Source organism: Podarcis gaigeae (genome assembly GCF_964106915.1).
Source record: "Podarcis gaigeae genome assembly, chromosome: 18".
NCBI lineage: Eukaryota > Metazoa > Chordata > Lepidosauria > Squamata > Lacertidae > Podarcis > Podarcis gaigeae.
The window spans coordinates 4,049,162-4,061,783 of NC_139696.1; the positions used below are offsets into that span (position 1 = coordinate 4,049,162).

General features: G+C 50.0%; 1 protein-coding gene across 2 annotated transcripts in view; it reads right to left on the bottom strand.

Moving 5' to 3' along the window:
• Nucleotides 1-12,622, bottom strand: part of STK11 (serine/threonine kinase 11) — a 60,575-nt gene that overhangs the window by 13,236 nt on the left and 34,717 nt on the right. For both annotated transcript variants that reach the window (XM_083720568.1, XM_083720569.1), the window contains exons 7-8: nt 8,066-8,123; nt 660-862 (exon numbers count right to left, since the gene is read on the bottom strand). In XM_083720568.1, coding sequence (XP_083576694.1) covers nt 660-862; nt 8,066-8,123 — 261 coding nt within the window. The remainder of the gene's footprint in view (nt 1-659; nt 863-8,065; nt 8,124-12,622) is intronic.

Below are 12,622 nucleotides of genomic sequence, written 5' to 3' on the forward strand. Positions count from 1 at the left end.
CTGGTGCCAAACGTCTTGCTCTGCTTTCCTTTGGACCCCGCCTTTGAGGTCTTGTCATCTGCCCAGCCCAAGACCTCTGGACACACGGCCCAGGCTTGCGCCCCGGGGAAGTCCCTTTGATGCTGTAAATGCATCAATTTGGCTTCACCCCCCGAGATGCTCTCCATAGTCCCTTGAGATGGACGGGTGTTGACAACAATTAGCGCCTTCAGTAGCTTAAAGGTCCAGTTGCGGCTGACTCTGGGGTTGCGGCGCTCATCTCGCTTTACTGACCAAGGGAGCCGGCGTCCAGCTTCCGGGTCATGTGGCCAGCAGGACTAAGCCGCTTCTGGCGAACCAGAGCAGCGCATGGAAACGCCGTTTACCTTCCCGCCAGAGCAGTACCTATTTATCTACTTGCACTTTGACGTGCTTTTGAATTGCTAGGTTGGCAGGAGCAGGGACCGAGCAACGGGAGCTCACCCCGTCATTGCGGGGATTCGAACCGCCGACCTTCTGATCAGCAAGTCCTAGGCTCTGGCGTTTAACCCACAGCGCCACCCGCGTCCCTCTTCAGTAGCTTAGGGCCTCATCAAACCTAAATCCAGCCCTGCTGTAAACTTGGCTGGAACCCCAACGGCCAACGGCAACCATCCCCTGCCGCCTCCCGTCTCCCTTACCTGGCACGGTGAAGTCCTGAGTGTAGATGATCTCGTCCTCCAAGTAGTCATCTTTCAAGTCGTCGTCGTCCTCCTCTTCATTGTAGCCGTGCAGGTCTTCCAGGTAAGGCACCACCGTCATACTCCGCCATCGGTCCTTCGTCTCCGGGCTGGGCGGGATGGGGACCAGAGGGTCGGCCTGCGTGTGCTTTTTCCGAAACCAGCTGCAGGAAAGGAGGGGAAGGGAGCGAGTGGAGATGGGTCCTCGGGGACAGGAACCCTTGACTCACGGAGGGACCCCAGGGGTCATCCAGCCCAACCCTCTGCAATGCAGGAATCTCAAGCAAAGACGGCCACCCAACCTCTGCTTCAAAACCGCCAAGGAAGGAGAGTCCAGCACCTTCCAACAGTGGTCAACATCGGGAAGAGCTTTCCGACAGAGTCGGAACCTCCTTCCTCGTAACTCGAAGCCATGGGTTCGAGTCCTAGCCTCCAGAGCAAGAGGAGAAAACAAGATTTATCAGCTACTTTAAAATGAGGCTGCATTTTAAAATTGCATTTTAAGCTGTATTTTAAACTGGTTTTCTAATCTTTTCTTTTCTTTCCCCCCTATTATGTTTTTACTGTGATTTTATTGGTGTTAGCCGCCCTGAACCCCGGCTCTGGCCAGTGAGGGCTGGGTATAAATAAAATTTAATAACAATATTAACAATATTATTCCCCCTTCCATGGGACAGCCCCTCAGATATTGCAGGCATTTCCAAAGGCCTAATTTAATCTGGCCGCTTTGGCAGTAAAATCCCCCCAAAAGCTCAACAACTTTGTTTGGCCCTCACGCATGTTCACTACATCAAATCTGGGCCTTTTTGAAAAAAGTTTGGGTACCCCTGAGATACTGGGAGAAGGCTCTCCTATCTCTTTTCCAGGCTAAACATACCCAGCTCCTTCAACCGCTCCTCATCAGGCTTGGTCCCCAGACCCTTGATCTTCTGGGTTGCCCCCCTCTGCACACCTTCCGTCCTGCCAACATCCGTCTCACCAAGACAGCGCTGAACTAAATGGACCACTGATCTGACCCAGGTCCTGCCCTCGGCAGCAGGAGGAAACAAGCTTGCTCAAGTTCCATGATACAGCCTTGGAAGATGGCTCTCATTGGGTCCATCTGGATTTAGTGGTCAGTCTCTGGGTGAATCTTACAATTGCGGAGCTGGAAGGGACCCCAGGGGTCATCCAGCCCAACCCCCTACAACCGAGGAACCTTTTGCCCAACGTGGTGCTCTAACCCATGACCCGGAGATTAAGAGCTACTCCAGCCTGGCGGGTTGGGGGCACATTTCCTTGTGGGCAATCTTCCAAGGGCCATGTGGCAGTGACGTGGGCGGCCAGAGGCAATTCTTTAAAGATGGGCGGAGCCATATTTGCGAATCTTGCCTTTGTGGCTAAATTAAAAACCGCGCGAGGTCGCCCCTAGGCACACAAAGAGCTCTCCGTTTTTCCAGGTCGTTTTTCCAGGTCGAGAACCTGTGCCAGCCAGGCGGGAGCCCTCAAGGGGTGGAGCACAGCCAGCGAAAGGTGTGCATTTTAGAATCAAAGACTTGTAGAGCTGGAAGGGACGCCATGGGTCATCTAGTCCAAGCCCCTGCAACGCAGGAGAAATTTTTTGCCCAACGTGGGGCTTGAACCCCACCCGGAGATTAAGAATCTCGTGGTCTACTGGCTGAGCCTCCCCAGGAACCCAACAGCAAGGGCTAGCCCTCTCCTTCCAGACTGGGGACTGGGACTGGCCGCCGGAACCACATAACACCGGTTCTGGGAGATCTGCATTGGCTCCCAGGACGTTTCCGAGCACAATTCAAAGTGTTGGTGCTGACCTTGGAAGCCCTAAACGGCCTCGGTCCAGTATACCTGAAGGAGCGTCTCCACCCCCATCGTTCAGCCCGGACACTGAGATCCAGCACCAAGGGCCTTCTGACGGTTCCCTCCCTGCGAGAAGTGAGGTTACAGGGAACCAGGCAGAGGGCCTTCTCGGTGGTGGCGCCCGGCCTGTGGAACGCCCTCCCTTCAGATGTGAAGGAAATAAGCAGCTATCTTCTCTTTAAAAGACATCTGAAGGCAGCCCTGTTTAGGGAAGTTTTTAATATCTAACGCTGTATTGTTTTTAACACTTGATTGGGAGCTGCCCAGAGTGGCTGGGGAAACTCAGCCAGATGGGCGGGGTATAAATAAATAAATAAATAAATAAATAAATAAATAATTCCAGCTCTTCTCAGGGAGATAGGCTACTTTTCCACCCATCTGTCCACTGCAAGGCTCTGAAGAAATCTGCCAATTGGCAATGGTGGGGAGCGCAGAGTTCTTAATCACACCAATAGCCACCTATCAAGGTCAGCATCTGGGGAGTCCGTGTGTTGAGAGGGGAAGCAGGCGGATTCTTTTTACAGCTGTGTCAGGCCTACCAAGACTGCAGATGCCATCTGGGAGTTAAGGATTTCCTCAAAAATAACAGTCAGACTTTTGTTATAAATCCATTTGCTGTCATTTGCCTGAACGTTTGCTCCCCGTCTGCTCCAGCTGGGATTTCCGGACTCTGTATTTTTTTATTATCATTTCTTTTCTTGGAAGGGGAGATGATGGCATCAACACACACTCCCATCTAGAATACAGTGGTACCTCGAGTTAAGTACTTAATTCGTTCCGGAGGTCTGTTCTTAACCTGAAACTGTTCTTAGCCTGAAGCACCACTTTAGCTAATGGGGCCTCCTGCTGCTGCCGCGCCGCCGGAGCACGATTTCTGTTCTCATCCTGAAGCACTATTTCTGGGTTAGCGGAGTCTGTAACCTGAAGCGCATGTAACCTGAAGCGTATGTAACCCGAGGTACCACTGTAATATTAATGTTAATAAATACATTTATACCTCTCCCATCTGGGAGGCTCCCAACAGAATATTAAAAACACGATAAAACATCAAACATAAAAAACTCCCCTCAACAGGGCTGCCTTCAGATGTCTTCTAAAAGTCAGATAGTTCTTTATTTCCTTGACATCTGATGGGAGGGCGTTCCACAGGGCAGGCGCCACCACCGAGAAGGCCCTCGGTGGTGGTATTATTACTATTACTATTATTGATGATGATGATGATGATTATTATTATATTTGTCTACTCCCTCGCCTGTTTCCAACACTTCCTCCTTCTAGTCTGCTCCTTCTTCTTCCTCTCACCACCAATACACAGGCTCTGAGCCTTCTTCTCCTGGCTGCCTTCCACCACTCCTCAGCAACCAGCCGGTCTATGGTAATATCTCAGACCATGAGGACTAGAGCCTTCCCTTTACGTTTAGGGGAGAGAGCACAGACATTTTGCCTGCGAAAAGGTTCTGAGTCCCCAATCCGAAGCCCTGGACAGTTATCCAGGCAGCTGGCTCGGACAATCCTACAGCGGGGCTGCCTTTGAAGCTGTCCCAGAAACTCCAGCGGGTGCAGAATGCTGCAGCGAGGCTCCTCACGGGGTCTCTGCCATGGGAGCATATTCACCCAGTGCTTTTCAAGCTGCACTGGCTCCTGGTGGAGTACAGGGTCAGGTTTAAGGTGCTGCTTTTGACCTTTAAAGCCCTTCACGGCCTAGGACCCTCGTACCTACGGGACCGCCTCTCCCGGTATGCCCCACGGAGAGCCTCAAGGTCCATAAATAGCAACACCCTAGTGGTCCCGGGCCCTAAGGAAGTTAGATTGGCTTCAACCAGAGCCAGGGCCTTTTCAACACTGGCTCCAGCCTGGTGGAACGCTCTGCCTCATGAGACCAGGGCCCTGCAGGATCTGATTTCTTTCCATAGGGCCTGTAAGACAGAGTTGTTCCACCTGGCCTTTGGCTTGGAGCCAATTTGATTCCCTCCCTCTCTTTCTTTTTTCTTTCCCTTCTCCTCCTGCGAGGAGGCTACATTTTATTATTTTAATATTGTATTTTAATTTTGTTTTTAAGTTGTAATCATTCAGCTTGTTTTTATTATTGCTTGTAAGCCGCCCTGGGTCCGGCCTTGGCTGGGGAGGGCAGGGTATAAAAAAAAATTATTATTATTATTATTATTAGCAGTTGGGCCAATGGTCTGACTCAAGCCAGACTGCAGCTTCCCACAAAGACTGGGATGCGACAGAACGGGCAAACATTAGCAGCGCAGGTGGTCAAGACATAGCACAGAATCATAGCACTGTAGGGAGCCTGAGGATCATCTAGTCCAACCCCCTGCAATGCAGGAATATGCAGCTGGTCCATACAGGGATTGAACCTGCAACCTTGGCGTTATCAGCACCATGGTCTAACCAACTGAGCTATCCAGGCTCGTTTTGATTTGCTCGATTTTAAATCCCTTCTCTTTCCCCCCCACCTGCGTGTGCCCTACTTAACACAGGAGTAAAAAGGTTCAAACCCTGCGGAGAGATATTGATTGCAGCCCCCTCTGGGAGATTATATTCAAACATTTGCATATGGCGAGGATGAGAAGGGAAAGTGTGGGGGGGGGGGAAGGATTGTGATTGTAATTCAGAGTGAGGAAGCGGAGGGGAAACGAAGGAAGGTTCTCTCCTGCATTTTCTGGGGAACGGGAGAGAAAAATGAAACCACAGAAACAATTTCCATGTTGTTTGCATGTGCAAGCTAAACTGAATGCAGGATGGCCCTTCCCTTCTGGGATTGATTTATTTTGTGTGTATGTTGGAGGTTAGTCTCAGGACCTCCTCCCCCCCGAGTTCTGTAGAAGACGGCTTTCTGGGTCATGTGGACAGCAGGACTGAACCGCTTCTGGCTCAACGGGGACACTGTGACGGAAACCAGAGCAGCGCATGGAAACGCCGTTTACCTTCCCACCGTGGCGGTACCTATTTATCTACTTGCGCTGGTGTGCTTTCAAACTGCTAGGTTGTCAGGAGCTGGGACAGAGCAACGGGAGCTCATCCTGTCATTGCAGGGATTCGAACCGCCGACCTTCTGATCGGCAAGCCCAAGAGGCTCAGTGGTGTAGACCACAGCGCCACCTGCGTCTCTGCTAAAAAGGTGCGCTTAATTGGTCTATGGAGTTTTTTTTTTTTTTAAAAAAGTGACGTGCTATAGTGGGAATGGCTTTTGCTTTGCACATAGATCACAGATTCGTAGGATTGTAAGGGACGACGAGGGTCCAACCCCCTGAGGGTTTCGGGTTCAATCCCTGATCTCTCCAGGTAAGGCTGGGGGAGCCCCCGCCTGCCCTGTTTCGCACCCACCTTGGTGGTTTTGCCAGATCGGTGGTGTGTGTGCTTGTGGCCCCTTGCAAATCTACACCTGCGATTCTATGAATGAACAACAGAGCTGTAAAAACAGGGGCGAACGTAACCGATAGGGCAGTGGGTGGGAAAGCTGGAGCCGTCATGGTGGAGTCTCTGCAGCCCTCGTTTCTGGGGCAAGAGGAGCCCTAGGAACGGAAGGGTTGAGTCCCATCTCTCCGGGCAGCGCTGTGACAGGAGAGAACCTAAAATAGTAACGGTAAAAGCCCTGGGAGGAGGTTGCAAGGGCCCAGTTAAGGCAGCCTACAGCCTCTCTGCGGCTGGGTCTCTGGGGACGGCCCTTCAGTTCCAGCTGGGTTAGCGTGACATGAAAGAGCTGACAAAGCACCACGAGGGTGGAGGGAAAAGGGGGGCGGAATGGGAGCAGCCAAAAACAGCAGAGACAGTGGGCGCAGGTGCAAACAGGCACCTCAGAAACCTGCAGAGAGGTCTGGTCAGGGGAACCTCTCTGCATAGGAGCAGTCGACAGAGACTCTCAAATCTTAGCACCGTGGGGGTTTGAGCCCTGTGTTGGGCAAAGGTTCCTGGATTGCAAGTGGGTGACTCTCGTGGTCCCTTTCCGACTCTGTGTACGGTCTGTAGTCCGCTGGCAGTAGGAATGCAATATGGGCATGTCTTTAAGTTAACATCTTACATTGAAAACCTGAAAAGTACCAAACTATCGAAGGCTTTTCACCAAAGCCAGACTAAACGTCTTTTCTTCCGCCGTGTTGGATGGGAGGTTGAGAGGAGTTCCCTACCAGGACAGACTTTGCTCGTGTGCTCAAGACATTGATTCCATAAAACGTATTTTGTTGCACTGTGCAAAATATGAGCAAGCCAGGGCTGAACTGATATGACCCTTGCTGGTACCTTTCCCGGGAAAATAAGAGGCTCACTATGTCAGGTTCCTATTGGAAGACCGGACAAACGCTAGAACATTAGCAGTCGCAAAGTTTTTATCGGTGGTTGCAAGAACCAATGATCCCTATCTTTAAGTCTGAACAAAATGCTTGTTTAACCTGGAGGCAGGCATTTCCATGCGCTGCTCTGGTTCGCCAGAAGCGGCTTAGTCCTGCTGGCCACATGACCCAGAAGCTGTACACCGGCTCCCTCGGCCAGTAAAGCGAGATGAGTGCCGCAACCCCAGAGTCGTCCGCGACTGGACCTAATGGTCAGGGGTCCCTTTACCTTTAACAGATTCCACATTCCATTCCAGCCCTTCATCCTGGCTCTCCATGCCCCCCCCCCCCCAGCAGCTGAGCCAGCATTCCACACCTCCTGAGCATGCTCTGTTTTGACGGAGGCGTTCTACTGGGCATGCTCCGTGGGCACGGAATGCGGACTTCGCTTCTGGAGGGGAAAGACGGAACAAAAAGGGAACTTCGCCTTTTGGGATCCCCCCTCAAAAATACAGCGGTACCTCGGGTTACATACGCTTCAGGTTACAGATTCCACTAACCCAGAAATAGTGCTTCAGGTTAAGAACTTTGCTTCAGGATGAGAACAGAAATCGTGCTCTGGCAGCGCGGCAGCAGCAGGAGGCCCCATTAGCTAAAGTGGTGCTTCAGGTTAAGAACAGTTTCAGGTTAAGAACGGACCTCTGGAACGAATTAAGTACTTAACACGAGGTACCACTGTATATGTATTTTGCCCTTCTGCAAACCTTTGGGGGGGGGAGCCTCCCATGCTTACCCATTCTTCCACTTGCGTGCAGATGCAGACATTTTTTTCCGGGTGAGGGTCCACACTCGGAACATCGAGTTCTCTATTAGTACACAGGATCCCACCCACTGACAGTTTTATTGGGGAATTCCATACCCGCTGTGGCTTTTACTAGGGCAACGCAGCCTTTCCTCCGAAGCAACTGCATACTTTTTATCGATCCGCCAGCGAGCTTTGAAAGCTTCCCCGAAGGCTTTTTAAAGAACCAAATGGGATGCTTTTCTTTTTTTAAAAAAAGGGTTGTAAATTACCGAGCGCTGCTCCCCCCTCAGCTCCCTTTTATCCTTCCTTCCTGCTGCCTCCGAGCAAAGCAGCAAAGAAGCGGTCCGTGCCCAACCACCGCCACAAAAAAAAAAAATCCCATCACAATCAGATAGAAGGAAGCAGTAGAAGAAGAAACCTCAAGCACTCACTTGTGGTGTCTTATCTGTTGTATCGAAAACCTCTTGGCTGGTTCGTATTCAAGCATTCCTGGAAAAGAAAGGGGAGGCAGAGAGAAACATTTTAAGTTAGGCGTCAAGGACCAGGCAGCTGGTGAAAAAGGGGTTCAGAGCTGTTGCTGTCATCCCCCATTAATAATAATAATAATAATAATAATAATAATAATAATAATAATAATTATTATTATTATTATTATTATTATTATTTAAAAAATTTGCCACCCTTTACCCATAGATCCCAAGGCGGTTCACAATCACAACATAAAATTATGGTAAGGTAAAGATAAAGGGACCCCTGACCATTAGGTCCAGTCGTGGCCGACTCCGAGGTTGCGGCGCTCATCTTGCTTTATTGGCCGAGGGAGCCGGTGTACAGCTTCAGGTCATGTGGCCAGCATGATTAAGCTGCTTCTGGCGAACCAGAGCAGCGCACGGAAACGCCGTTTACCTTCCCGCCAGAGTGGTACCTATTTATCTACTTGCACTTTGACGTGCTTTTAAACTGCTAGGTGGGCAGGAGCAGGGACCGAGCAACGGGAGCTCACCCCGTCATTGCGGGGATTCGAACCGCCGACCTTCTGATGGGCAAGTCCTAAGCTCTGTGGTTTAACCCACAGGGCCACCTGCATCCCCATAAAATTATGGTATGAAGACACAAAACACCTACCGTATTTTTTGCTCTATAACACGCACCCGACCATAACACGCACGTAGTTTTTAGAGGAAAATCCGTAGGCATGCCACCCGTAGGCATTCCCTCCATAACACGCACAGACATTTCCCCTTACTTTCTAGGAGGAAAAAAGTGAGTGTTATGGTGCAAAAAATACGGTAATTTGGGGAGCATTTCCATGCTCTCTGTGGGGGCAGGAGAGGAAGGGTCCCTCCAGAGGCAGCCAAACGGACACCTTCTGGGGTGCTGTTGGACTCCAACTCCCATCTGCCTATGGTAAAGGACAGAGGGATTTGTAGTTCCAGAAACAACTCGTGGGCCCCACATGGTCTCCTTGTTCAGTCTGAAGTGCCCTGTAAAACTCAGAAGGGTTTTCTAGGAGACAGCAGGGTTTTCCTTCGCTGCTTGTCTAACGCGGATGCACTTCCATCTCCTAACAAACTGGCGCACAAAACAGACCCATTTTTGTTTCGAACGTATTGTTGCGGGGTGGGAAGAGAGTCACAACGCGGCCAGGTCCTGCCATTGTGGCGCCGGCACCTTCCCACGGGCCGATTTGGCCGGGGAGGAGCGCTTTTGATCTTGCTCGGCCTCCGCTCAACACACCTTGTAACGCTGTCGTTTGCACTGGGAGAGAGAGGAGAAAACGCTTTCCGCGGCATCCTCCCTCTGGCTCCAGGCCCAAGCGAGGAGAGGGCCCTGGTCGGAACAGAGAGAAGCCGGAAAGCTGCCCCAGCACGAAATGCGGTGTCATGCGGCGATGCCCTCCTGTTGTACAAAGCGAGCTCACGAAACCCTGCCGGCTGCAAACTTAAAAACCTAAAAGTGCGCTGGGGTGCCTGAAGCTAATCGAAACGCAATGCCGAGACGTCCTCTCTTTCGAACGCCAATTTGCCTGGCGGGGTTTTCTGCTTGCTCACAGGGTCTCGCACAGAGCTGCGGCAGGAAGACTCCTGAGGTTTTTTTTAACTGTCACATCGCAATTAATCAGTTATGATTAAATGGGCACAAGATGTATGATGGAAGATTGGGAAAAATTATGGAAAACCGATTTAAAATTTACAGATTGTTCCCTATTGAAGGAGAATTACATGAAGATGATGTATAGATGGTACACGACACCAGTTCAGTTAGGGAAAATGTACAAAACTAGTTCAAATATCAGTGGAAGACAGAAGTGCCTGGCATGCTCTGGTCCATGAGGTCACAAAGAGTCGGACACGACTAAATGACTAAACAACAACAATTCAAATATATGTTGGAAGTGTAAGGAAAAGGAGGGGACATTTTATCATATGTGGTGGGATTGTAAGGTAATTTTAAAAATTTGGGAAATGATATACAGCGAATAGAAGAAAATGTTCCATTTAACATTTGTTAAAAAACCTGAAGCATTTTTATTAGGGATTGTAGGGAAAGATCTGCCCCAAAAGCTGAAAAACATCTTCATGTATGCAATAACGGCCGCGAGAGTTTTAATAGCACAAGGATGGAAGACTGAAGAAACCCCAACTAAAGCATCATGGCAAGAAAAATTGATGGACTATGCAGAACTGGCAAAACTGACATATAAGCTATGGGACAAGGATAACTGTGACTTTAAAGATGAATGGGAACCCTTTACAAAGTATTTGAAGACGCAACAAAGCGAACTGGAAACTGGACTCCTTGGCTGGCTTGGAATAAACATTCACAAACTTTTTATTGATAATAATCAGCTAAATAGTTTGAGGATCTATACAACTGTGTAACATGCAGAAAACAGCATTTTTAGAGAAATCAAAGACTGGAACTGAGGGAAGTCGGAGGGGTGGGTTCTGTGGGGGGAGGGAGGAAAAATGGGGGGTGGAATAAGGATGATATGTTTCTGGATAATATGTTTTGTTTCAATTTTGAATAAAAAAGTTATTTTAAAAAATTAAAAATGAACTGTCACATCGCAGAGAGTCCTGGGAGCTTAAAGGGTCCAAAGGGGGGGGAACAGAGTCTGCCAGGTTGAAACCCACATGCAGCTGCAAAGCTCGCTGGGTGATCTTGAGCCAGTCATGATCTCTCAGCCTGACCCCCCTCACAGGATTGTTGTGAGCATAAAGGGAGGGAGGGAACATTGAACATGGTCTTTAGCTCCTTTAGAAAAAGGTAAAGGGACCCCTGACCATTAGGTCCAGTCGTGAACGACTCTGGGGTTGCGGCGCTCATCTCGCTTTATAGGCCGAGGAAGCCGGCGTACAGCTTCCGGGTCATGTGGCCAGCAGGACTAAGCTGCTTCTGGTGAACCAGAGCAGCGCACGGAAACGCCGTTTACCTTCCCGCCAGAGCAGTACCTATTTATCTACTTGCACTTTTGACGTGCTTTCAAACTGCTAGGTTGGCAGGAGCAGGGACCGAGCAACGGGAGCTCACCCCGTCATTGTGGGGATTCGAACCGCCGACCTTCTGATCAGCAAGTCCTAGGCTCTGTGGTTTAACCTCATCCCTTAGCTCCTTTTTACTGCAACCATAAAAAAATTCTCACAAAGCTGCTTTTTCCATAATGCTCCATTTAGGAACTGTGATTATTATTATTATTAAACCAAGGTGCGGAAGACAATTCTTGAGGAGGAATTGTGTGGTTAATGGCACCACCCAACACAGAGGGTTTGCAAGCTGGCCCACCCCCCAAATTGGTGGGAACTTGCTCTGGAGACACACCCAACGCTCAGGGAGCAAAGCTGTTCTTGTCTGGGCCGGCTTTTAACGGACGGAAGCCCAGCTCGGTTTATGGGGCTCTTTTAAATCTATTTTGGCACGCACTTCATCCCGTCAGGAGCGTGGGGGGGGGGAGCAGAGACGCAGGCTCTTGCTATGTGTTTCAACATGCCGTTGCGGCCCTTCAGACGAGGCGGGCTGCAAATCCAAGAATAAAAGCAAAGTCTGTCGCTGGAGAAAGAGGACCAGCTGCTTGGAGAACAGTTCCGAGCCGGGCCTTATGTAACGGCGCTCTGAAGAGATAAGATGCGGGAGCCTTACACCAGAGTGATAACCGTCGCAAAAAAAAAAAAGGAAAATCAAAATAGCCGTGCAGATGGCATTGGCTGCAAGGGGGAGGCAGGTTAGTAAGGCACTCGGGGAGAGGCAGGAACGAAGCAAATGAGGACTGCAAGTCTCCTTTGAAGCACGATTTCCGAAACGCAGAAAAATAACCCGTGCATGCAGCGCCGCCTGCAGGAGCCTCTCAGGAACTGCAGCCTTCTGAAGCAGCGGAGGAAAAACCCAGTTCATAGAGTTGGAAGGGACCACGAGGAAACTAAGGCCCGGGGGCCAGATCCGGCCCAATCGCCTTCTCAATCCGGCCCGCGGGCGGTCCAGGAATCAGCGTGTTTTTACATGAGCAGAATGTGCCCTTTTATTTAAAATACATCTCTGGGTTATTTGTGGGGCCGGTCTGGTGTTTTTACATGAGTAGAATGTGTGCTTTTATTTAAAATGCATCTCTGGGTTATTTGTGGGGCATAGGAATTCATTCATTTTATTTTATTTTCCAAAATATAGTCTGGCCCCTGACAAGGTCTGAGGGACAGTGGACCGGCCCCCTGCTGAAAAAGTTTGCTGACCCCTGTGCCCAACCCCCTGCAACGCAAGAATCTTTTGCCCAAAGTTGGGCTCGAACCCACGACCCTGAGATTAAGAGTCTTGAGCTCTACCGGCTGAGCTACCCCTCTGGCACTGAAATAAGAGGATGGCTAAGAGTGATGCACGAAGATTCCCTACTAGTTCCTCTTCCCCAATCAGGATGTGTGCCTATCTCTCGCTTGCGCTCTGAATTTTTCAATGAACCGAGTTGCTTTCCTCCTCTCTCTTTACTCAAAGCTGCCAAG